At 41.1% G+C, this 26,339-nt stretch overlaps 1 protein-coding gene across 1 annotated transcript; it reads left to right on the forward strand.

Moving 5' to 3' along the window:
* On the forward strand, nucleotides 1-25,363 carry Ddx52 (DExD-box helicase 52). Its single transcript, XM_028890573.2, has 15 exons — nucleotides 1-134; nucleotides 1,019-1,208; nucleotides 4,786-4,922; nucleotides 6,516-6,701; nucleotides 8,471-8,614; nucleotides 9,686-9,797; nucleotides 11,317-11,389; nucleotides 12,170-12,373; nucleotides 13,274-13,364; nucleotides 16,753-16,875; nucleotides 16,967-17,117; nucleotides 17,652-17,727; nucleotides 19,392-19,463; nucleotides 21,585-21,671; nucleotides 24,116-25,363. Exons 1-15 carry the CDS (start codon nucleotides 48-50, stop codon nucleotides 24,171-24,173), a joined length of 1,791 nt encoding a protein of 596 aa, XP_028746406.1. The 5' UTR covers nucleotides 1-47; the 3' UTR covers nucleotides 24,174-25,363.
* Nucleotides 25,364-26,339: the final 976 nt, after the last annotated feature.

Here is a 26,339-nt window from a genome sequence, read left to right on the forward strand (position 1 = left end):
AGTCGTGTACACAGGCGCTGTGAGGCTGCGGGGCATTCTGGGTAAAGATGGATGCTTATGATCTGTTTCGGCGGCTCGGAGCCGGCGCCAAGTTCGACGTGAAGCGGTTCTCGGCAGACGCTGCTCGATTCCAGGTGCTTACTGTACCCGGGGAGCCGAGCACCCGGGAAGGGGCGGGGTCCGTATAATGAGACCGCTGCCAGCGGGGTAGCGGGCGCGCTGGATGCCCGGAGGCCTGGCTCCGACCACCCCGGGCTTTTCCCTTCTTTAGGGTTCAGCTTGACTTCAGACCTACTCCAGACTGCTCGATGACTGTTTGCTGAGCCCTGGTAGACTCAGATGAGCCTGGCACGGACTCTTTGTTTCCTGGCTTCTTACTTTACTTATAAAGTTAGAATCTTTTCAAAGCTCCTCAGAAACTAGGAAAGGAATTTCGAAAACAGTCTTTGACGGAAGCCTACCCAGGTTCGACTTAGTGTGCAGATAGCTGTCATGTATTGGACATGGTTCTTTTCAGCGTTCTAAGTAAACAATCAGAAGAGTGATGTTGAGATGCGGGGAGGGGAGTCTTAGAGAAGTAGTGAGAACGAAGGGAAGCCAGTCGGGGCTCACTTGTGGAACATTTTGGACATAAACCTTACTGTAAAAGAACAGAGCCTTTGTGAAGGGAGATGTCTGTGTTTCTTCGTCCTGACTGCAGTGCTGTGGTTAAATTGGTGTGAGGATAAAGTAATTTTAATATCTAATAAACTTGCTTGACATGTAGTAAGTGTATGTAAGTATTCATTATTCATTGCTGTCATTGCTGTTACTGTAAGGAGGCCAAAGAGGGGTGTGGTGTTTTGTTTGTTTTTTGTATTCCATTTGCCTAAATACACTACACAACAGATTCTTGGTTTTAACCTTTTCGGTTAAAATGATGAATTACTGAACCCATGTCCTTCATACTGATAGTCATAGTTGGATTAAAACAACACCGTTCTGGCAGGAGATCTCATTTAAATTTGGGGTGTTTTAGGTAGGAAAAAGGAAATACGAACGCGATTCTTCGGAGGTGCTGCAAGGACTAGACTTCTTCAGAAACAAGAAGTCTGTCTCAGATGAGTCTGGAGCATTACCAACACACCAAAATGAGGAGCAAACGGAAGAGGGCCTGTTGGGAAGGAGTAAGGAGCCCAAGAAGAAAAAGAGAAAGAAGATGATTCCAGGTTAGTGCTGGATTTCTGTTTAATTTTTTTTTTTTTTTTCAGTTGCAAGTGCAAGCTGGTAAATCAGACAACACATACCCATTCCTCTGTTGATGACATTTGGATTACATTTAGGTACTGGCTATTAATTGCTGCCGTAAATACTCACACATAGCCTTTTGTACAGGGGTTGCTGTTTCTGTAGAATAATGTCCCAAAGTGGAGGCACTCTGTGAAAGGGTGTGGCACAATTGCTTTAAATAGGTACCACAAAATGATTTCCCACACCTTTGTCAGTACTGGGTTTTTGATGTGAGACAAGGATTCCCAAGGGCTGGGATTGGAGGCCAGTGAGGTGGGATAGCAGATAAAGGTTTTGCCACAGAAGCCTGGGGACCTGAGTTTGATCCCCAGAACCCACATAAAGGTGGAAGGATAGAACTGACTCCACGATGTTTTCCTCTGACCTCTACACACATGCTGTGGCACGGTCTCCCCACCCCCACCCCCAATAATAATACATTTCATTAAACCAAGGGCTGGGGTTAACCAGATGCTGGGATTACAGACATGAGCTATCACATCTGACCTAGTACTATTATTGGTCTTAATTTTTCTTTTTTTGCCAATCTACTTAATGAAACTTTTGATTAATTTAGATCTTACTATTATTATTATTATAATTATTATTATTATAATTATTATTATTTTGAGACAAGTCTGTACCCTCAGCTGCCCTAACTTTGTCTTATAGTTAAGAGTGACCATGAACACTTGCTCATTTTGCCTCCACCTCCCAAGTGCTGTCATTTTTTTAGATATGCGCCATTACCTGGTTTTATGCTGTGCTGGCGATTGAACCTAGGCTTCATGCACACTAAACAAGTACTCTGCTCTCTGCTCGATGAGCTGTGGCCCTCCCCCTTTTATTCTATATTTTCTTGACAATTGAGGTTGAACATCTATTGTTTTGAGGCAGGGTTGCTCTGTAGCTCTAACTGTCTTGGAACTCACTGTGTAGACTAGGCTGCCCTCAAATTCAGAGATCTGCCTGATCTGCCTACTGAGTGCTAAGATTGAAGAACTACTTTATCTGGCTTTGAACATTTTGTTTTGTTTTGTTTTTTTGAGACACGGTTTCTCTGTGTAGTCTTGGTGTCTGTCCTGGATCGCCCTCTGTAGACCAGGCCAGCCTTGAACTCACAGAGACTCACCTGGCTCTGCCTCCGGAGTGCTGGGATTAAAGGCGTCCGCCGCCCAGCTTTGAACATCTTTTTATATGCTTTATGGATGCTTCATTTCAGCTTTTGTGAATTATTTCTTCCTTCCCATAGTTTTTCTATATTTCTTTTTTCCCCTGTATAGAAAATACTTTATAGGAGCATTTATGTGTTATGTCTATTAAGTTTCCTAGCCATTTACCTTTTTTATAAAATAAATACCTAAATTATACAATGATGCCAAGTAAATTTCTTTTCCAATATTTATCTCTTGTTCCCTAGTTCTATTATATTTTTCTAGAGGTACTGTATTCATATTCCCTTATATCTTTCTTCAAAAAACCTGGGTATGTTATTTTCATATGCTTATATACTTTGTAAATTCTCTATATACTTTCTGTTATGATCTTTCCCCTCCTCTCTACTCCTACTTCCTCCCATGTTTTGAGGAGGCCTTGCATGGTCCTGGCTGGTATGGAAGTGGATATGTAAACAGAGATGGCCTTAAACTTAAGGCAATCCTTTTGTCACTGTTCTCTCTCTCTCTCTCTCTCTCTCTCTCTCTCTCTCTCTCTCTTTCTCTCTTTCTCTCTTTCTCTCTTTCTCTCTCTCTAGTAATTCTTCCCTGAGATACCTACTGGAAATACAGGGAGTTTTCTCTTTCTGTAAATTTGTCTCTTCATATTTCACATTCCTTTTGCAGTAGGTTATTCATCCATTTCTTCATAGTTTAATAAACTTCATATATTATGAAAGTTAGCTCAGAGTAAAAGATCCTCTTATATTTTTCTACCTGTTGCTTCATTTTGTAACATTTTAATCTTCAATTCTGTTGGTTTATTTGTTATAAAGAGTGAATGGGATGGGTGTGGTGGCACACGCCTTTAATCCCAGTAGGCAGAGGCAGGCAGATCTCTGAGTTCGTGGCCAGCCTGGTCTATATATCAAGTTCTGGGTCAACCAGGGCTTACATAGTGAGACCCTGTCTTTAAAAAAAGAAAGAAAAGAAAAAAGAGTGAACAGGGAACTAAAGTCTTTTTCCATAGCTTTGTGTTAGTTTTTTCGGCCTAGTAGATCCTGTCTCTCCCTCCCTTATCCTGGGATTATAGGCATGCCCAGTCAGACACAGCTCAAATATAACTTTTATTGTAAACTTATTTCCCACTTTTTTTTCAAGACTGTCTGTGGACTCTGTTCTATTCGATTGATTTATATTCCTGTGTTATACAAGAATCACTTGTTTGAATTGTTGTGACATTATATCTGAAAACAAAACAAAAAGCAGAACAGCAGACAGACTGGCAGGGCATATTATCACACACACATATGTAGTGTGCTGGAGACCACCTAGGACCACATACAAGCTAGATAAGCACTCTGCTGCTGAGCTACATCTCATATACATATACATTGATCCCCAATCCCCCTTCTATACCTTAAAATGTATGCATTTGTATTGAGTGTGAGTTATGTCTCACATTCAATAATTGTATTTTTAAAATTCCATAGAGGAGCTAAAGAGATGGCTTAGCAGTTAAAAGCACTGACTGCTCTTTTAGAGGATCCAGGTTTAATTCCTAGCACCCACATGGCACCTTACACTGCCTATAACTCCAGTTCCAGGGGATCTGATGCCCTCTTTTGGATTCCCTAGATACATGGCATATACATGGTACACAGACAAAACAGCCACACACATTTAAAAAATATATATCAATTAGAAACCCAGGCATAGTGGTACTTGCCTATAATTTCATCACTTAGGTAGAGGTATGAAGTTGAGAAGTTGAAGGTGAGTCTTACCTACATAGCAAGTTTAAGGCCAGGCTGGGCTAAATAAGACTGTTAAAAACATAAAATATTCAGTAAAGATCTTTGCTCACTACACATAGAATTTTTTTTTAGATTATTCTCACGTATTTGTTTACCATGCAAACATAGCTAATCTGATCTCTAAGACAATTGTGACTGCTTTTAATTGAGCCAGTGTTCTTTATAGATACAGCGAGAATCGCTGTCTTTATAATTTGGATAGCCCTGCGCAGTATGGTTTTATTGCTGTTGCACATGAAATCTTCCTGTCATCATAATTCTCTCTAGCTTGTGTTTTGGTAAACAGAAGCTGCTGTATTACTTCTGTAATTTTCAGTTCATCTCCTATTTGAAGACAGCCGAAACAACCAACAAAAGGAAGAGAGCGGGCTTCCGTGCCCTGACCGCACCACCAGTACGGCTCGCCATTTCTAGCCTTGTGTACACTATTAACCTTTCTTCCCCAGTGGGATCTGCTGATGCGTTTTCTGCTCTAGTGTGCCGTGTAGCCAGTGTGGCACACCTAACACTGTTGCCCTTGGTAACTTTTGATTTTAAAAATGTAGAGATTGCTGCTCCAGAAGACTTTGACACTACTATACAGTGGACATCCTCTGTGGAAGCGAAGATTCAAGAAGAGAACAAAGCCAAAGGAGAAAAGAAGCTAACTTCAGAAAAGTTGGAACATCTCAGGAAGGAAAAGGTTCGAAAATATTTTGACCTCCCAAAAGAATACGTAGAGTTTTCCCTGGACTTCATTTTGTGAATTTATTAAGATGGAAGACTAATTACATTTGTTTAGGTTTTACTGTAGTGAAGTCTTTCTGTAGCCATTGGTGCGGTGCTGGAAGTGTTTGCTTATGATCATAAGTAGATCAGGTGGAAAGAGTTTAATTCTAGTTGGTCATAGGTACATAGTGTGTGTACATAGTTCTTGACCTCCTCATGTTTCAAGAGTAATAGTGTGCTTAGAATTAAAACTTGGAAGTTTCTTGGGCTGGAGAGATGGCTCAATGGTTAAGAATACTGACTATTTCAGAGGACCCAGGTTCAGTTCCCAGGCCCTACATGGCAGCTCACAACCATCTGTAACTCCAGCTCCAGGAGATCTGATTCTGTTCTGGCCTCTGCAGGCTTCTCTGTAGGCATCAGGCACACAGTGCTCATACACACATATAGGCAAAAACATTCATATACATAAGATAAATTAATTTTTTAATTCAAATATTTAAACTCCTTTTGATAAACATGAAATCTGGCTCCCTTTCTCTTTGGTGTTAAACTTACTGGTTTAAAAGTAGTTTCTCACGCCGGGTGGTGGTGGCACACGCCTTTAATCCCAGCACTCTTTTGGGAGGCAGAGCCAGGCGTATCTCTGTGAGTTCGAGGCCAGCCTGGACTACCAAGTGAGTCCCAGGAAAGGCGCAAAGCTACACAGAGAAACCCTGTCTCGAAGAAAAAAAAAAAAAAAAAAAAAAAAGTAGTTTCTCCTGCAGGGATTTCAGGGTTAGAAGGGTTAGAATTCCTTTTGTTTGTTTGTTTGTTTGTTTGTTTGAGATAGGATCTCATGTGGCCTACATGGATCTCCAGATTCTCCTGCCTCTACCTCCCAACTGTCAGGATTACAGGTGTGTGCCACTGTACCTGTGGAGGGTTAAAATTCTTAAGGAGGGCACTTTGTGATAAGGGTCTAGGTCATGAGAAAACAGTGACTAGCATCATCACTTCCTGTGCCCTTCCACTTTGCTGGTGGAGATTGTAGTGTTTCTTCAGGGGCTATGGTGCTGTGCTTCAGGAACCCAGAAGCCAAAATGTGGCTCTCTGTGGACTGGAGGATGAAGAAGTTGCCCAGTCAATATCACTAAACTCTACCCTTGTCCCTCAGTTTTAGGAAACACAAGGGCTGGTTGGCTTGTTTTTGTTTTTAAATATTAAAGAGCACTGGCATTTGTATGCTAAGATTGAAAACATAATTTCAGTGCTTGCCTTCTAAAAGTTTCTGGAAAGCCATGTAAGTTACAAGTGTGACAGAAACACATTACAGTGCATGATACATCTCTTAACTTCGATTTGAAAGCACAGACAGGTGGGTCCCATCATCTGTGAGGGTCTTCCAGCTGTGAATACCACAAAATGTACTTAGTGTCTGTGCTGACTGGGCACTTGAATTTAAACAGAAAGTTTCATGTGTCATCATAGCTTATCCCAGAACTGTTTCTGCTGTTTTAGAACCTCTAAGGTTGATGTTGTTGTTGTTTGGCCTAATCCATGGTGGCTCCTGTGTCTCAATTTACAGATCAACTTCTTCCGGAACAAACACAAGATACATGTACAAGGAACTGATCTTCCTGACCCAATTGCTACATTTCAGCAACTTGACCAAGAATATAAAATCAGTTCTCGATTGCTCCAGAACATTCTAGACGCAGGTTTCCAAGTGCCCACACCAATTCAGATGCAAGCCATTCCAGTTATGCTGCATGTGAGTGCAAAGATCTAGGATGCCTGTGACATTCCCTTGTGTCCTCATTCTCTTCTCTGTCCCCTGAAATCCTTTCCACCTTTGGTCCCATTAAATCCTTCATTTGCTTTGAAAGTCTGTCTCAAGTGCTTGTGCCCATAAAACCTGCTCACCACAAGAAGATTTCCTTTATCAGTACCTCGTGTGTGTAGACATAGCCTTGAATCCATAGTCCTGCTGCCTTTACCTCTTGAGTGCTGGGTCTTAGGGTATGTGCCACTGTGTCTGATACTCAAGTATTCTTTTTCAAGAAGCATTTAAACCCTCTGAGCATGGACATTATGTTTGTCTTTTCATTCTTAGTTTTTTAAAGTTCTTATACATAATCCAACTTAGTTTTCCCTCAGTACCCTTTATTATTGAAATATCCCTTACATACAATAAAGCACACTGGCTTTAAGCATAGTTTAGTGAGTCTGAACAGTGTGTAATCTATGTAATGTAATTGTTCTCCAATGGAGGCATACATTTCTATACACCTCAGAAAATTCTGTTGTGCCCTGCTATTCATTCCTTACCCTACCCTGCCCAGAAAAACAACAACAGTATTTTGATTACCATATTATGTTTTACTTCTAGGATTTCAGGTAGAGTTGTCACTAATCTTGACTTCTTTTACATAACGTTTTTGAAACTTACAACACATCTGTTACTAAATAGCATTTCATTGTATGAACATATTAACAATATATTTATCAAATCACTTATTAATAGATCTGTAAATTAGCTGAGATTTTTTGAAACTAAAAATTTCTGAGGACTTTTAAAAAATAACAATGATACAGCTGGGCAGTGGTGACACACACTTTTAATCCCAGCACTTGGAGGCAGAGGCAGGAGGATCTCTGAGTTCAAGCCCAGCCTGGTCTACAGATTGAGTTCCATGACAGCCAAAGCAACACAGAAAGACTGTCTCGAAAAGCCAACCAACTAACCAAGTAAACAAACAAATAATAGATGGGGAAAAATCCCCTACTTCCCTCTTTCCTTCCCTCCCTTTTTCTTATCCCTCCTTTTCTTCCTTCCGTTTTTTTTTCCCCTCTCCCTTCTTCCCTCACCCCATTTACAAAATAATCAACTTGACCTTCAGTTCAGGTAGGTGAGAGATATGAGTTATCTTTTCACCTATTATATTGGTTCTTTGCTTTGTGTATTGAAATGAGAATATACTCATATTTGAATGATATTATTGACTCATATTTATTGAACTTGCACTTTATTTCCTCTTAGGTTATTTCTACAATTATTTCAGCTTAAAGCTTTAAGAATTACAGTGATCCCTTTGAAGATTGTCACCTGTAAATACTCTTGGCACCTAGGTCATTACCAGTTTTTAATTCTCACTCTTTGTGTTATTTAACAAAATCTTCCCAAAGGGATTGAGCAGTACAGATACTGGGATAAAAGGTCAATGGTGTATGTGCTTTGGTAACAGCTGAATGGGAAAGAAAACTTGAAACAGTAGTTCGGATTCTCCTTGGGTTTTAGTTGTCTGTGTTGCTTACCATCCAAATAGACATTAGTGGCAGTGCTCAGAAACACTGTTGGGGCCGCAGTGGCAAGGCTGAGGTGTTAGACAACAGAAGAGGAAGTGAGAGAGGTGGGTAGGGTGTGAACAGTTGGATTTATTTCATTCAGTTTATTTGTTGTTTCCATGGCTGCTCACATTGTTTAACCAGGCTCTGAAAACTTGATGAACTTGTCCTGTACTTACAGTGTTCTGTTGTTAGGGTCGGGAACTTCTGGCTTCTGCTCCTACTGGATCTGGGAAGACTCTGGCTTTTAGCATTCCCATTTTAATGCAGCTGAGACAACCCGAAAATAAAGGCTTTCGAGCCCTGGTTATATCCCCAACTCGAGAACTTGCCAGCCAGGTATGACTTAGAGTATTTTGGGTTTTTTGTTTGGTTGCTTGGTTTTGGTTTTTTTTATTTTTATTTTATTTTATTTTATTTTATTTTGGGGGGTTTCAAGACAGGGTTTCTCTGTGTAGTTTTGGTACCTGTTCTGGAACTCACTCTGCAGCCCAGGTGGGCCTTGAACTCACAGAGATCTGCCTGCCTCTGCCTGCCTCCCAAATGCTGGGATTAAAGGAGTGTGCCACCATTGCCCGGCTGACTTAGAATTTTGAGAGAATGCGTTCATGTTTGCTTTGATATTTTTCTTGCTTCAGGGTAAAGCTCTCAGAATGTCTTCTATCATGGCCCGGTGTCCTGTAGAGAGTATTCTGTATAGTACAGCATATGGACTGTTCTTTGGAATGTCTGTAATTTTCTATAACATGATTTTTACAATTATCCTTCTTTTGTGCAAGCTCCAAGATCTCTGAGGTTGAAAGGGTACAGAGATATAGTCATTGCCGAGATATGTTTTTCTCATTTAGAGAAGTGAGAGATTGCTGGGCATGGTGACGTGCCTGTGATTCCATCACTGAGAGGTGGAAGAAAGGATCAGTATTTCAGAGTCATCTTCAGCTTAGTTCCACAAGACCCTGTCTCAGAAAACAGCTGAGTGTGGCGGACGGCACATGTCTTTAGTCTCAGCATTCTGGAAGCAGAGGCAGATGACTGCTGAGCTTTAGACCAGCCAGAGCTGCATAATGAGACCTTGTCTGAAGAAAAGAAGATAATGAAAGAAACGTCCTCATTTTTCTGAGAAAGTAGACCTCTCCATTGATGAGTTCCACCATCCCATGTGTAGAGTAAGCACATGCTGTGCAGTAGGACGTCTCACACTGCACTCTGAGAACTTCAGCAGATGAAAGGAATTTGCTTTTGTTTCATGGAACTAGCTTAGGATCTTGAGGAAACTGTCGAGTCTTCAGCATTACGTGTCGGCCTGCACAGCACTGTGGGTTGATAATAAATGTGTTAGAGGCATAAGGGAAGCTGTGCATCCTGGCCTAGTATCTTAACGACTTTGGTTTTCTCACTTTTTTGTTTTAGATTCACAGAGAATTAATTAAAATATCTGAGGGTACAGGATTCAGAATACACATGATCCACAAAGCTGCAATAGCAGCTAAGAAATTTGGACCAAAATCATCTAAGAAGTTTGGTAAGAACCTCCTGCTTAGTGTGTCTAAGGGATTTGGAAATAATAAAGGTCCTAATTGTTATATAAGAGTTGTTACAGTGCAAGTCATGTGAGTGTGTGTGTGTGTGTGTGTGTGTGTAATTTTTTTTAAAGTCAGGGTCTCATGTATTCATGCTGTCTTCAAATCTAGTTGAGAATGACCTTGAACTTCTGACCCTCTTGCTTCCGAGTCCTGGGATCACAGATGTATACCGCCACACCTAATTTATGTGGTGCTGGGATCTTTGTGTGTGGTAGGCAAATACTATACCAACTCAGGCACATCTCTAAGCTCCTAATTAGTCATTTTATTTTATTGTACAGGGTTTATCTGTGTATTCCTTGCAGTCTGGGAACTTATTCTGTAGACCAAGGTGGCCTCAAACTCCTGAGTGCTATGATTAAAGGAGTGGGCTACCATGCCTGGCTTTAATTAGTTTGTTTTTGTTTTGTTGTTGTTTTAAACAAGGTTTCTCTGTGTAACAGATCTCTATGCCCTAGAACTAGCTCTGTAGACCAAAGTAGCCTTGAGCTCACAGAGATCTACCTGCCTCTGCCTCCCAGTGCTGGGATTAAAGGCATTTGCCGCCACCACCTGGCTAATTAGTTATTTTTGAAGAAGCTGAACATAGATTTTCCTCCCCATTTCACCCAGAAGATCTGTGCCTGCATCCCAGATGACTCTCCCCACCAGTCACCACAGTGACATTTGGCTGTATGTGGGTATTTGTAGTTGTTGCAGCTGGGGAACCAATAGCCCATTGTGGATAGAGGCTAGAAATACTATGAAGACCCTACAATGCCCTAGACAGCTGTCTACAGAAAGTTGTGTGCCTCAACATGTCAGCAGTGCTAGGCTTGGGAAATCCCACCTCATGCCCTTGATTTTTACTCTGCCATGGAAATGTCATGGCAGGTAAGAATGGATTACACGTCTCCCCTTCTTTGCACCAGAGAATTTGCTTTTAACTTGAGCTCTGAGATAGATTTCATTTAAAATTTTTCAAGCCAAGCATGGTGGCACACACCTGCAGTCCTAGCACTGAGGCAGGAGGATCAGAGGAGTTTTTAGGGCAGCCTGGGCTTAGGATGACACAGTGTTGGCTGTTGCAAGTTGAAATGGCAGCAGTGTGGTCCAGTGGCCTGACATGTGGAATAGAAGGCCTTGGCTTTTGGTCTGGGGTGGGGAGGAGCGCAGCAATCAGCGGACTAGGCAGGGATCAGATGGTCATGAGTTTGAGGGAGTCTGAACTACACAGCAAGACTGTCTCAGGCAGTGAAAAGATTGGGGAGCTGCTCAAGTACAATAGAGTAGAAATAGAGTCTCATGCTGTGCTGGAGGAAAAAATGTGCACTGGCTTACTAACAAGCAAGAATTTTTTTTTATTTAACTGCTCTTCCCTTCCCACTTAAGGTTGTTATCTGAAATTCTGAAGGCTTAATTCTGTGTCAAAGGAATGACTTTTATTTTTGCAGTTTCTACCATTTGTTTTTCCTGTAGATATTCTTGTGACTACTCCAAATCGACTGATCTACTTGTTAAAGCAGGATCCACCAGGGATAGACCTGACAAGGTACAGCATTTTGTATCTTTCGTTTACCTGCTTATCTTATTAGTTTTCTCTTTACTGTGACTAAACATATGACAAACTGATTTAAAGAGGAAGGGATATAGTTCATTCATTAGGGCAGAAGGTGAGGTACCAGGTCTCCTCACAGCCACAGTTAGGAAGTAGAAAATGATGGCTGATGGCTTCTAGCTTGCTTTCTCCTTTTTATTCAGTGCTGGACCTCATCCAAGGGTGTGGTTTGTACAGTGGGTCTTCCAACCTCAGTTAACCTGGTCTAGATAATCCTCACAAACGAGCCCAGAGGCTTGTCTCTGGTGATTCTGGATCCTGTCGGGTTGACAGTCAGTATCATCCCTCACAGTTCTGTTTTGTTCTCAGTTGCTTTTGTTATTGTCCTTTGGCGCATACTGTCTACCAGCTTGTGTCGATGAGGTGCTGAGAATGTGATAGCTTGAATTAACTAATAAAAAAAAAAAAACTGATCAGGAAGAAAATGACACACTTGATAAACAGTACATGACCCCCAGACCTTTTCACGTCTTTCAGCAAAAGCAATGGAATCTCTGTCATGGCTAATACAGCTTGTCTTTGAGGATTTAAAATAGGTGACTGAGCTACATTTATACTGTTTTTGTGCTATTTTTCTTGTACATTTTTTATCATTTGATAAAGTGAATCAAAACAGCATCATTATGGGACTTTTTTCCCATGTATCCTGACAGTTTGGTGAAGTGTCCCAGATCTTCAAGTTCAGTAACCATAGGTTGTTTTGCTCTTTCTTAGTGTGGAATGGCTGGTAGTAGATGAGTCAGACAAACTGTTTGAAGATGGCAAAACTGGGTTTAGAGACCAGCTGGCTTCCATTTTCCTGGCCTGCACATCCCACAAGGTCAAAAGAGCAATGTTCAGCGCAACTTTTGCATATGATGTTGAACAGTGGTGCAAACTCAACCTGGACAATGTCGTCACCGTATCCATTGGAGCAAGGTAAATAATTGTTCTTTCACATTATCCCCGCACTTGTCTTAAAGTAAGGGTTTTTTTTGTAGGTTTGTTTTGACTTAATGAGGGGTTTGTTTGGCATGACACCAACGAGCAAGAAAAGTTTTACTGATAGAAATGTGTTTTTTAAAGTCAAAATTAAGGATTTATTTTCAGAATTGCACAATGAAAGATTCTCATGTTTGCATGTTATTCTTCCCATCATCATAGCTTTATTTCATTCACAAAACATGTCATAAGCTCTATGGCCACTCCTACTTAGTTTCTTTGATTGTTTGTTTAAGTAGGACCACATGGAAAAAGCTGGTGTTAGTTACCACTTGATAAGTAATTCTGGTACAAAACATGATTCTGTTAAGTACCAGGTATAGCTCAGTGATGGAAAGAGCAGTTACTTAGCATGAGATCTCTGTTCCATTCTTCAGCGCTAAAAAAAGGGTTTGAGGTAGATAGGCATTTCATGCTAAATAAATACACAATCACAGTTTTTAAAAATGTCCAAGGAAAATCATGGGTTGGCAAGATGGCTCAACAGTAAGGTGCTTTCCACCAAGCCTGCCAACTGGAGGTAGATCCCAGCACCCGTGTATGGAAGGAAAGCCTCGGGAAAGTCGGTGATGTGTCACACAGGTGCATACATGGTGCTCAGAAGACACTGTCAGGAATTGAATCAGTCTCAGGCTGACAGTTTACATAGCAGCCCCCTTACCCTCTGTGCCATCCCCTGGCCTATTTGGTTTTTTTGAAACAAAGCTTTACTCCATGTCCCAGCAGATCAGCTTTATACTCACAGATGCCTGGGCCAGCCTCCAGGTGCTGGGATTGCAGGTCCTCACAGCATGCCTAGCTAAAAGTTGATTCTTAAAAGGTACATTTTCTTCTCAGGAATTCTGCAGTTGAGACTGTTGAACAAGAACTTCTCTTTGTTGGTTCTGAGACTGGAAAACTTCTAGCCATGAGAGAACTTGTTAAAAAGGTATATTGGACTATATTCTTGACTTTTGGTAAAGGGCATTTATGTTCTATCTTCATCCAGCATTATATTTAGTGTTGGTTCATTCATAGTGATCCATTGGTGGTGAGTCTTCTGTTCCTTGCTTGAGTAGAAGACCTACCTGGTGATGCCTTGATTCTCCATCTGTCTGTCCACGTCCCCTTTGTTCCCTCATCTTTGCTGGTTTGCTTGAGATGATCTGGGGCACTTAGTAATGAATAATGCCTTGAGTCTGGTTTTCTTTTTTATCCTAAAGTAAGTAGTGAGTAGAAGCCTTGGTTAGAAAGTTTAAAAGATAGTTGCCTAGGGTTTAAGACCCTTATTATGCTCTTGCAGAGAACCTGGGTTCAATTTCCAGCACCCATATGGTGCCTTACAACTAACTTGAGTTCCAGGGCATCTGACACTCTCTCCTGACCTCTGTGGGCACTAGGCACACACATGGTCACATACATCTATGTAGGCAAAAAACTGATTCACATCAAATAAATCTTCAAAATTTAAAAATAAATCAACTATTAATGGGTTCAGGGAAAGGAGCAAAAAAGAAATATAAATTGTAAGCCTGCTTTTTGGAATCTATTCTTACAGGTGAACACAATATGGCAACTGCCTTAGTAGGAGCAGTTAGGATGGTTAGAAGATGGAAAGAAAGGCATTTGTGTGTCACTGGGGGCTGTGCAAGAGGCATGCCTTAGGGGCTAGGACATGGGCTTCTGAACTGAGCGACCCGGGGATTCTACCTGTACTGTACCGTTCTATCTTTGGACAGCTCACCTCCTATACCCCCCAACTCTGCAGTTTTCACTTTGGTAAAATATTGTAATATCTCTTTCAAAGAGCTATTCTAATATTTAATGTGTTACACACAGTACTTATAATATTGTTTGCCTGTGCATATTTACTCCTGTTTAGGATTATTTTTATTTTATTGAGTTAGGATCTCACTCTAAAGCTCAGGCTGACCTTGATAACAGAATCCTCCTGCCTCAGCCTCCTGAGTTCTGGGTTATAGGTGTGTACTACCATCTACACCCTCATTTTATTGATTTTTTTTCCGAAGATTTATTTATTTATTTACTGTATACAGTGTTCTGCCTGCATGTATGTCTGCACACCAGAAGAGGGCACCAGATCTCATTACAGATGGTTATGAGCCAGCATGTAGCTGCTGGGAATTGAACTCAGGATCTCTAGAAGAGCAGCAGCCAGTGCTCTTAACCTCTGAATCATCTCTCTAAACCTTTATTGATATTCTTAAGGATGTCCTTTTACCTCTAGGAAATTTAAGGGTTTTGCAGGTATTCATATGGTGAAATTAGATCAAAGATTTTTAGCCATATATGATCTCTGGAAAGTCTTGAACTCCATGAAATGATTCGTAAAAGTTTTTGTAAGTAAGTATTTGCAGTTAAAACATTTCGTTCTGGGGTTGGGGATTTAGCTCAGTGGTAGAGTGCTTGCCTAGCAATCACAAGGCCCTGGGTTCAGTCCTCAGCTCCAGAAAAAAAAAAAAAAAAAAAAAAAAAACAAACAAACAAAAAAAACATTTCGTTCTTTTATTGGATCCCAGAATAAACAAAAGCAAAAAGGAAGAATCCCTGACAGGGACATTTGGAAACATGAGGTGGGGTAAGGGCAGTGTTTGATGACAGCAAATGTAAAAATAGTGTGCTGGGAGCTGGTAGTTCATGCTCAGGTATTACTTGATTCTGTTGGGAATTGGCAATTTTATTTATTTACACTGACACAACTAGAACTAAAGATTAAGATAAAGGGAAATTCTAAAGTTAGGATAAGCTCTGAATTAAAGACATGATTTTTACATTATGTGTAGAATCAAAGTTCTGGGGCTAAGAGCTGGTGGTTTTCACATGGGTAATGTGGTATTGTGTCCCCCAAATATTGTGCACGCTAATAAACTTATCTGGGGTCACAGACAGAACAGCCACAATATTAAACATAAAGGATAGGCAGTGGTAGCATACGCCTTTAATCCTAGCATTCCAGAGGCAGAAATCCATCTGTTCAAGGATACAGCCAAGCATGGTGACTCACGCCTTTAATCCCAGGGAGTGATGGTAGAAGGCAGAAAGATATATAAGGCATGAGGACCAGAAACTAGAAGCATTTGGCTGGTTAAGCTTTTAGCTGGTTAAGCTTCAGGCTTTCGAGCAGCAGTTCAGCTGAGACCCATTCTGGATGAGGACTCAGAGGCCTCCAGTCTGAGGAAAAAAGACCAGCTGAGGATCTGGCGGGGTGAGGTAGCTGTGGCTTGTTCTGTATCTCTGATCTACCAGCATTGACCCCAATAACTGGCCTCGGGTTTCATTTTATTAATAAGAACTTTTAAGATTCATGCTACAGGTATACATTGTTGTAGGAAGGCAGGTTTATTGGAATGAGTAAGATAAAGAATATAGTCCAGGACTGGAGAGATGGCTCAGAGATTAAGAGCACTGACTGCTCTTCCAGAGGTCCTGAGTTCAATTCCTAACAACCACATGGTGGCTCACAACCATCTGTAATAAGATCTGGTGCCCTCTTCTGGCCTGCAGTCATACATGCTGTATGCATAATAAATAAATAAATCTTAAAAAAAAAAAAAGAATATAGTCCAAGGACAGTGAGAAGAACCCATTGTAGAGGGTAGATGATGAGGGGGATGGAGGCAGATTTAGACACTGGCAATGAAAGTGCATGTCTCAGAATTTCTATTGCTGTGATAAAACACTGTGACCAGCCAGGTGGCAGTGGCGCACACCTTTAATCCCAGCACTCGGGAGGCAGAGCCAGGCAGATCTCTGTGAGTTCGAGGCCAGCCTGGTCTACAGAGCACCAGGACAAGCACCAAAACTTCACAGAGGAACCTTGTCTTGAACCCCCCCCCCAAAAAAAAAACCTCTGTGACCAAAAATAAAGCAACGGAGAAAGGGTTTATTTCAGCTTATAGTTCCACATCAGAATCCATCATTGAGGAAAGTCAGAACAGGCACCTGGAGGCAGGAACGGATGTAGAGGTGATAGAAGGGTGCTGCTTAATAGCTTGCTACCCACTAGCTTGTTCAGCCTACTTATAGCCCTCTGGGATCACCTGCCTAGAGATGGCACCACCCACAGTGGGTTGGCCTATCAATCATTAGTTAAGAAAATGCACTACACATTTGCCTACAGGCAAATCTTACGGAGGTGGTTTTTTCAGGTGATAGTCCCTCTTCCCAGATGACTCAGATTTTATGTCAGGTTGACATAAAACTTTCCAGGACAGTGAATTTGAATGGGTTATTTGTGAACTGAAGACATATTGTAAGATGCTGATTGTATTCTTTCTTTCTTACAAGTTATATGTATGTATTTTTGCTTCTTCTAGGGTTTCAATCCACCTGTTCTTGTTTTTGTTCAGTCCATTGAAAGGGCTAAAGAACTTTTTCATGAGCTCATATATGAAGGTATTAATGTGGACGTCATTCATGCAGAAAGAACACAGCAGCAGGTAGAAAGTCAACTGTACTACAAACATCATGCACTGCTTGTTTTCCATTCTAGAATGGTACTAAAGCATTTAACGTGTCTTCTTTCACCAGCGAGATAACACAGTCCACAGCTTCAGAGCAGGTAAAATCTGGGTTCTTATTTGTACAGCCTTGCTCGCAAGAGGGATTGACTTTAAAGGAGTAAACCTGGTCATCAATTACGATTTTCCAACCAGCTCAGTGGAATACATCCATAGGATAGGTGAGCTTTTCAGTTTCATGCCCTGTTGCTCACTCAGCCTTCTCAGCACCTCTGCTGTTCCCTTAAGACATACTCACTATCTGGGTTTTGGTTCTATGAAAATTCAGTGGTGTGTGTGTGTGTGTGTGTGTGTGTGTGTGTGTGTGTGTGTGTACATTTTCCTAATAATGATGTGTGTGAACATGCTCATGGTGTGGGAGTTGGAAGAAAACATCAGGTATTGGTCCTCAACTTTCCGTTATGATTGAGGCAGGGACTTCCTTGTCCGTATTGTATGCATGGCGTAGCTGCCTGTGAATTTCCATGGATTGATTCCCTGCTCTCTACTGTCCATCTTAACATAGGAACATAGGGATTGTAGGCACATCTTAGGGCTTCTGACTTTGCCATGGATTCTGGGGGTTTGAACTCCTGTCTTCACATGATACATCCACTGAGCCATCTCTTCAACCCTCAGTGACCATGATGTGAACCTTGAGAGTTTCCTTCCGGTAAAAAACAAAAATCAGGAACTTGTGGTCTGCTTTCTCCTAGGTCGAACTGGAAGAGCAGGAAATAGAGGAAAGGCTGTTACATTTTTCACTGAAGATGATAAACCGTTACTAAGAAGGTAAATTAGGGGCTGGGATGCAGCTCAGTGTAGAGCTCTGGTCTGGCATGTTTTGATTCTAGCATCACTCCTACCACCCTCCCCTCCCCCAAACTTAAGAAGCATGTATGTTATGGAACATAACTTAGTATTTTAGTTGCAGTTGACAAAATTGCTTCATTATTTTTGTATGTGTATTTTATTACTAGACAGTACAGAACGACTGTGTCCCAAATTTTGTAAGAGGCTCTATAGTGAAACTCTGTCCCAAGAATCAAGAGAGAGATCCAGGGGCTGTATTTTTGCCCTTCCTCTATTAGAACTTGGGAGTGTTGACAGTGGAATAGTTAGTTTTAGGTTTCAGAATAACAGAACTCATTGGAGAGCAGCAGTTGAACAGTGCTTCTTACTGCAGGATATTAAGGGATGAGAGAGAATGAGTGTGTGTGTGTGTGTGTGTGTGTGTGTGTGTGTGTATGCATGCATGCGTGTGTGTATCAGGGTCTTACTGTGTCCCCTAGGCTTTAGTCTCTGAGTAGCATGGGCTAGCCTCAGACTTAGAGCCTGAGCCTCCCAAATCCTGGGATTACAGGCATGTCCCACCACACTTGGCTTCATTAGTAAGATTTTGAGTTATCAAATACTATACATGTCTTTTCGGTCCAATCAACACTGTCTTTTACCATGATGCATCTTTTCTCGTACTTTGGGGCCAGATGGAGTTTTATATTTAGTCCCAGAATCACTTGCCATAGAGGAAAAAGTATTTTAGTGACACATTTTATTTTTAGTCAGTTGTAGCCCTTTGAAGTCTGGGTATGATACACTTTTAGACTCTCGGGTCTTAATTTAGCCTGTCATTATAGATTTTTTATGCAGATTTCTATTTTTGGAGGTGGGGTTTCACTATATAGCCTAGGCTGGTCTGAAACTGTGAAGTCTACCTGCCTCAGCCTCCTAAGTGCTAGTATTACGGGCTTGTGTCACACTCCCAGCTGTAAAGGTACAGGTTCTCTGCATTTTCGGTAATTTCTGGTTGAAGGATAACTGATAGCACCTCACATTTCTGACAGTTGAAATGCAGTTAGGGCAGAGGGGTTGTACTCTGGTCTCTTTGTGAGTTCTGATGAGTGTGATGTGTACCTTCAAAGCCTCCGCTCTGTCCCCCTTTGTCTTTCCCATGTCCATAGGTAGGAGTGTGTTCCAAGAGCCTCGATGGGTCTAAGGTCTTCACAACCACAAGGATGTGACTAATAGATAACCCCAGCATCAGTGTAACTGTGACCTTTAGTTCCCCACTTGTGAGACTGGATGGTAGACTTTCACATAAAGTATTGCGATGACTGCCTAGGTTGTTATGTAGAGAAACCTTGAGGTGACAGTCCTTTAGTAAGCACTGTCACTTAATGACTTCGGGCTTACCTCTACTTTCACTTAGGACTTGAAATAGCTGCTACCTAAAGTTGCTATCAGTATATCGGTATATTGATTTCAGTCCCATGAATGCTTCTCTCAGGAATCCAGTGTGGTTCATTTGGCAGTAATTGGTATTCGCTGAGAAGACTGTGCCAGAATACTTTTGTGTAGTTTTGGTTCCTCTTATGTTGTACAGAAGGCTTTGAGCATAACTAATTTTGTACATTTGTTTAACAAGACACATTCCTGTTTATGGGTTCCTTTTTCAGTGTTGCCAATGTTATCCAGCAGGCTGGTTGTCCTGTACCTGAATACATAAAAGGTTTCCAGAAACTGCTAAGGTATGCATTTAAACTTCCTTGAAGCCTTCTCTTTGGGTTTTTACATATGCATTCTTGCTTTTTGCTTATTTCTTCCCTCTATGTTGTTGTTTTTTTCTGCTATTTGGGGGGCCCACCACCCAGCTCCCAAATAAATTCACACACGGAGGATTATTATTACTTATGAATGCCTGGCCTTAGCTTGGCTTAGTTTCTTGTGAGCATTTCTTAACTCTAAATTATCCCATCTATCTTTTGCCTCTGGGCTTTTCCTTTTTTATTCCTGTATACCTTTCTTTGTTTCTTACTCCTTGGCTTGCTGTGTAGTCCGGTGGCTGACCCCTGGAGTCCTCCTCCTCCTCCTTCTCTCACTTCTAGCTCTCCTTCTCCCAGATATCTCCTTCTATTTATTTTCTCTGCCTGCCTCGCTAATCTTTTCTCCTGCCTTGCTATTGGCCATTCAGCTCTTTATTAGACCATCAGGTGTTCTAGACAGTCACAGTAACACAGCTTCACAGAGTTAAATAAATGCAATGCAAACAAGAGTAAGACACCTTAAAATAATATTCTGCTACACCTCTTGCCTTTATTTAGTTTGTAGTTTTAAGTATGTATATCCCAGAATGGTGCATTGTTGCCTTTTACATAGTTTTTTGTTTGTTTGTTTTTGGTGTTTTTTTTTTTTTTTTTTGGAGACATGGTTTCACTGTGTAGCTCTGGCTGTCCTGGAATTCACTCTGTAGACCAGCCAGGCAAAATCTGCTTGCCTCTGCTTCCTGATGCTGGAATGTACGCCACTATGCCTGACAAATTTTACATGTTTTTAACTTTACATACAGATGGTCCTTGACTTAAACAGGGTTAAGGTCCACTAAGCCCATTGTAAATTGAAGGTATTATAAGTAGGAAATGGATTAAATGCATTTAATATACCAAACATCTGAATGTAGTAACCCAGTGTACTGTAGGGTTTCAGGGTTCATGTAATTTTGTTCGGTTTTTTGAGACAGAGTCTCACTCTGTACTCAGGCTTGCCTGAAACTCAGAGCAATCCTCCTGCCTTGACTGTCCTAACTACTGAGATTACAGTCGTAGATCACCACACAATGCTAGATTATCTGTCACCCTCATTTCTGTAGCGTGGCTTCTGTAACAGCATCAACTGGATGTGCTGCTGAACTCTGTTCTTGCCCGTTCCATTTCCCTTGTGTGTGCTGAGTGGCACACATTGCATCCACAGCCCCGTCTACTCGCCACCTGTCTCCAGGACTCTTCCTCTTACAGAACCTGCACCTCTGTACCCATTAAATAGCACCCATTGGCCAGGCTGGCGGTGGTCACGCCTTTAATCCCAGCACTCTGGAGGCAGAGCCAGGTGGATCTCTGTGAGTTCAAGGCCAGCCTGGGCTACAGAGTGAGTTCCAGAAAAGGCACAAAGCTACACAGAGAAACCCTGTCTCAAAAAACAACAAACAAACAAAAAAATAAGTGGAACCACACAGTATTTGTCTTTTTGTTTGTTTGTTTTGTTTTTGTTTTTTGAGACAGGGTTTCTCTGTGTAGCTTCTTTGCGCCTTTCCTGGAACTCACAGAGATCCTCCTGCCTCTACTTCCCAGTGCTGGGATTAAAGGTGTGTGCCACCACACCTGGCTCCAGTATTTGTCTTTTTGTGGTGGACTTATTTCACTTTGCACAATGTCTTTTAGTCAGAATTTCCTCCCTCAAAGCGCAGACTACATTTTGCCTTGCCCATCTGTCTGTCTATCATTTAGGTTGCATCCATGTGAGTGATGCTGTTAAACATTTTGCTTTAGAATATATTATTTCCTTGTCATCTTTTTCATCTTTGAAATTCAGATTTCTTAAAAAACTATTCAGTGAGTGAAATATGCTTAGACTTACTAGTAATGGTTAATTTTCTGGAGTCAGACTGTTAATGTCTGTGGACATAGGATATGAGGTTGTCCCAGAGTGTTTTTTAATCACAGCCAGTGTGTTTTTAAAGGTTGATTTCCGGTGTCCTTATGAAATAGTTGTAAGTGCTATCAGCTAATCTGGTCCATTGAAATGACCTCACCTAGCTTTAGCCTCTAAATGAACTTGTGTTTAATTAATTTCCTCTCTCACTTCCTAACTTCCAGCAAACAAAAGAAAAAGATGATTAAGAAACCCTTGGAAAGGGAGAGCATTAGTACAACTCCAAAGTATTTCTTAGAGCAAGCTAAACAGTAAGTATATATATGGTAAGAAAGTACTGCATAATCAGGGTGGACATTGTTTTTCCTTAGATACAGTTTTAGAAGTAAGATGAATAGATAGATGATCCATTATAGGAGATGGAAGAAATTTATTTCAAATTGCCTCTGATTTGGGAATTTGCATATTTCATTATTGAGTTTTTTTCTGTATCTATATGTTAATCATCTGGGTTCCCCCCATGTTTAAAAATAGATTACTGTTTGCTGTGAATTAGAATTGTACTACACACTCTCGAACTATCTGCATCAGGCCATGCTACTGAAGCCAGTAGTTAGGATCAGTAACATTCATTGAGTGTTTCTTGAAGCTTCTTCCATCTTCTGGGCAGGGTTTCATATAATCCTCTGCTTACACTGGGGTGCACTGCAACACTTAAAAAGTACTGCTTAGCTTAAGGGGTTTTTTTGGGGGGAGTAGGAGGTGTTAACATGGGTCTTGTAGGATACATACAGGTATGTTTTGTCTATTAATACTAGGAAGCTACATGTTTTGGTAGGAGTTTGCCAGAATATTCTGAGTTCCGTTACCCTAGTTAAAGAAAATAGTACTTTTCACAAATTTCTCAGTACTAGAGTAACTAATAGAATTGCTCTAACAGAATTGCTCAGTTCTAGTGATCTTTTATGTGTGTGTTCCTGAGGGTGCCGTTAGTGTCCCAGGATGCTGTGGTGAACTAAGCTAATGCTTCTTCCCATTACCTTAAACCAGGTGGGGAAAGCCATTAGGCAAACTGTTCCGTAGACCAGAACCATTCACTACAGATCACTTGATGCCAGTATGATAGACTATAAAACAGGCCACATGAGAACATCAGAGTATCTTAAACAAAGGGCTGGTCCAGTTACAGGAAGCTTCAAGGAGGTAGATGTGTCTGTGAACAGATGAGATGGAGGTCTTTAGAAAGAACAAGGTATGCAAAGTTATGAAGCTATGTGCACCACCCTTGTAAGCAGAACAGGAGTCTTGCACAGCATAATAGTACTGCAGAAGTGATGTTCATTCCAAGTGTTGACAGTGCACAGTGTTCCAGAATTTGGGTATAGTCTCAAGATTTAACAAGGAGGAATAAACATCACAAACTTATAAAGAGTTGGAAGCTTAATAGTTTAAATTCCATTGGTACTTTCTCAATTTTGTGAATTCTTAATATAATTTTGTAGGACGTGTGTGTGTATGTGTGTGTGTACAGTTTTTGTGGTGCACAGACTTTGTCTAGAGTGTCATGAGGACTATTAGGCGTGTTAGAGTCTTACTCCGTGGGAGATCTGAGAGCTAAGATAACGTGCTGTCTCTGGCACTGTATAGAAGCTGGTGGAGGTTTTCTAGAGGCGAGAAAATCAGCTGGGGCAGAAGATGGAGGCTGTTGAATTTTAATAGGATGCGGCATTTTTATTTAGCTAAAACAACGTTTTGAGTAACTGTACTTTAAATGTTTTGTGTTTGTAGCATTCTTCTGGGCTAATTAACTTAGCTATAAGAGGACTTTGGGGTACTGGTGTCATTCTTGTGGTACCAGCCACACAGTTAGGATGCTTTGGATTTCTTTGTTTTTTTCTAATTTAAAGACTGTCCTTAGCATAAGAACAAGATTCATCATGATCTAGTTCCTGCTCCTTCTCCATTACAGATATGGGTTGCTTTGGGGCATAGAAGTTCATGTCTTCAGCTCAGCTTCCACATTAAACTTGGAACCTGATTCTCTGTTGTCTAGAGGGCCTCACTTCAGTCCCTACAGACCCAACCTGGTGTGAATGAGGGGCAGATTTGGATTTGAAGCCTAAAAATCAATTGTAATAGGAAATTTCTTGGGTGACTTTGGGCAAGTTGCTTGTCTCTCAAAGTACAGACTCTGTTCTCAGTGTTAGTTGCTTCAAGAATTACATGAGTGAACATTCCAAAGAACTTCTTACTGTAGCGTGCAAGTATTGTTTATTGTTCTTCCTTTTTCTATAGCAACACTAGTTAATGCATTCACCATTCTCTGGGCTGTAGAATCAGACTGTCAGTGTTCCTGCCTAACATTTATTACTAATGTGTGATGACCAGCAAGTTTTTATCCATTCTGCCTCATTGACTTCATTTGTAAAATGAGAGTAGTAGGTTGTTAGGAAGATCCTTTGAGTTAATGCATGTACAAATAACACTTAACAGCAGTGTCTGTACTTAACACTGAACCATCAAGTCAAGACCAAGTCAAGTCAAGTCCTTTGTGCTGTGTAACAGTGTAGTTGATTGTGATGTTTTTTGTATGGACAGTGATTTTTATGCTTGCACAGAGAACTCGTTAACATCTTTGTTCCGGTGCCTCATTTGCTTTGCTGTACACTAACTTTCAGCACATGTTTATTTACACCCTTGGTTATAAAAGTCATGTATATAGAATTGCTGACTTGACGTGTCTTCCTTTTTACAGGAGAAAGGTTGCTGGCCAAAATAGCAAGAAGAAAGAAACTCTTGAAGAGAAAAGTTAAAAACAGACACCTTAGAAGACTATCCCTGCAGTGTAATTTATGAGCTCAGAGTGAATTCTCATGGATACTTAACAACCATCTTTACCGAACGTACTAAATCAACAAGGACGTGAGAAAAGAAAATGGTCCTAATTTACCGATGCATCAGGGCAAGCTTCATCTTGTAGGTGAAATTTATACAATGGAAATAACATGCATTGACATTGCTGCCTGAACCCGGAGAGATACTTCTTATAGAAGAACAAGAGTTGATGTTAAAATAACACCCAAATGTGGTGAACTCTTAAGGATTTTGCCCTTCAAGTGTGATGCATGCTGTGGAGAGGCATCTGGAACAGAATTTTAAAATAAAATCTTGAGCTTGAATGCACCATCCACACTTGTGTGCATGGAGAATGTTGTGTGTGGGATGCAGATAAGAGCATCACAGGCCATCCACTAGGAAGAAGCCTAGCACTCCCTTTAGTGTTTATTTGTTAATGGCCTTTGTGGTATGAGCCACAATCAGGAGGTACTTTATCTATGGTTATCCAAGTTCCTGAGGATTGGAAACTTCAGTCTGATCAGCCTCTCCCTTTCTGACTTCATTCTCCATCATTTAATCATGTTCTTTTCCTGTCTCTTTCCATTCAAGATGAAAGCTGATAACAGTGTTTTATCCTGATAAGGAAGAACGGTCCTGTTACATGATACACCTGGGTTCATTTTCTCAGATGCTTATCTTTGCTGAGGCTTGATAGCCTTCATCCACCCTCTGCCAAAGAAGTGCGATCATATTTGGAGCACGGCAATGCACGATGTGCAGGTTTTGTACAGTGGCATTCAAAGAGACTTGGTACAAGCTGCAGTACTTAGAGCTGGGACCTAGAGTTGCCTGGGATCTGTGCTGCCACAGGACTGCAGTGCAGATGACTGCCAGCATCTGAATTAAACCCGTTTCCTGTACTCTTAGCAGTCGATGCTTCATTCTAAAATCAGCACGGGAGACCATTTCAATGTGGATTTGTTTGAGAAGGACTCTCTGTAGCCCAGACTGGCCTGGAACTCACAGCAATCCTCCTGTTTCAACCCCTTTACGACTGAGAATACAGACATGAGGGAGACAAAGATTTTTTTTTCTCATCAAAATTTATTTAAATAGACTGCTCCAGGGAGTAAAAAATAAAAGTCCATAGGTTTTTATTCTTGCAGATCTCTCGGTTATTGTGTCTCCTGGAAGTGGGTAAACTGTTGGGACTGTTCGCCTGCTGTGTCCTCCAGTTTCTTAGAGCTTCAGTTCCTGTGTCCGAAGCTTTGTAAACTCACAACAGACAGCCCTTCAACAGACAGTACGTTCATTATGGTTATTTTTAGGGACATGGGGCTTGCTAACAGCGCCACTCTTGGCAATTAAACGGCAGAGATGAAGTACAGGACTAAAGTGTGTGGTGTGAGGCCATGATCTTGAAGTGTCTGAGCAGTACTAACTCAGATGGGGGATGTCATGGAAGGCTGCACATAGGGATGCTAACGATCCCCTTGACAATCCCTAATCTACTTCCTTATTTTCTCTTTATTCTCTGCTGAGCAACCACCTAATCCATGCTGTAGCTACAAAACATGTATCAGCTTAGATGGTCAAAGGGTCAGTGATGACTTTGAACTGTTCCTGTCTATCAGTGAGGGCTCTGCTACATAAATGTTAGCTTTGTCCAAGGAGGAGGAAGACTGAAAATAGTGAAGAGTCAAAACCAAACAAGAAGAAAAAAGATCCCACAAGTATTTGGCATGGTGCTAGGTAAAGGAGCAAGGACTTTGGAGTCAGACTGGCCTGGATTTGAATCCTGGTCTTACTGCTTGTAGCTCTAAGATCTAGGCATATTACATAAACTTCTTTCAAGAGTGATTTTTCTGATTTCTAAAATAGCAATTACTCATAGGGGCACCAGACTTAAATGCATAAAAAATTCCTGTCTGGTGCTTTATGTCTAGTAACTAATAACATATTAGAAATTTGCCAGTGAAAGCAGTAAGGCAAGCCGTGGCGGGGACAGATAGTAATTAGTCCGTTATCTAAGAGCTCGACAAAGTTTACTCTGAATACATTTTACTTCCAGGTAACTTGATTAGGGCCTAAGGTGTCAAAGTGAAAAAATATATATCCTGCATAGGTTCAGCACAATTGTG

This window comes from Peromyscus leucopus, chromosome 8b (genome assembly GCF_004664715.2).
Source record: "Peromyscus leucopus breed LL Stock chromosome 8b, UCI_PerLeu_2.1, whole genome shotgun sequence".
Lineage (NCBI taxonomy): Eukaryota > Metazoa > Chordata > Mammalia > Rodentia > Cricetidae > Peromyscus > Peromyscus leucopus.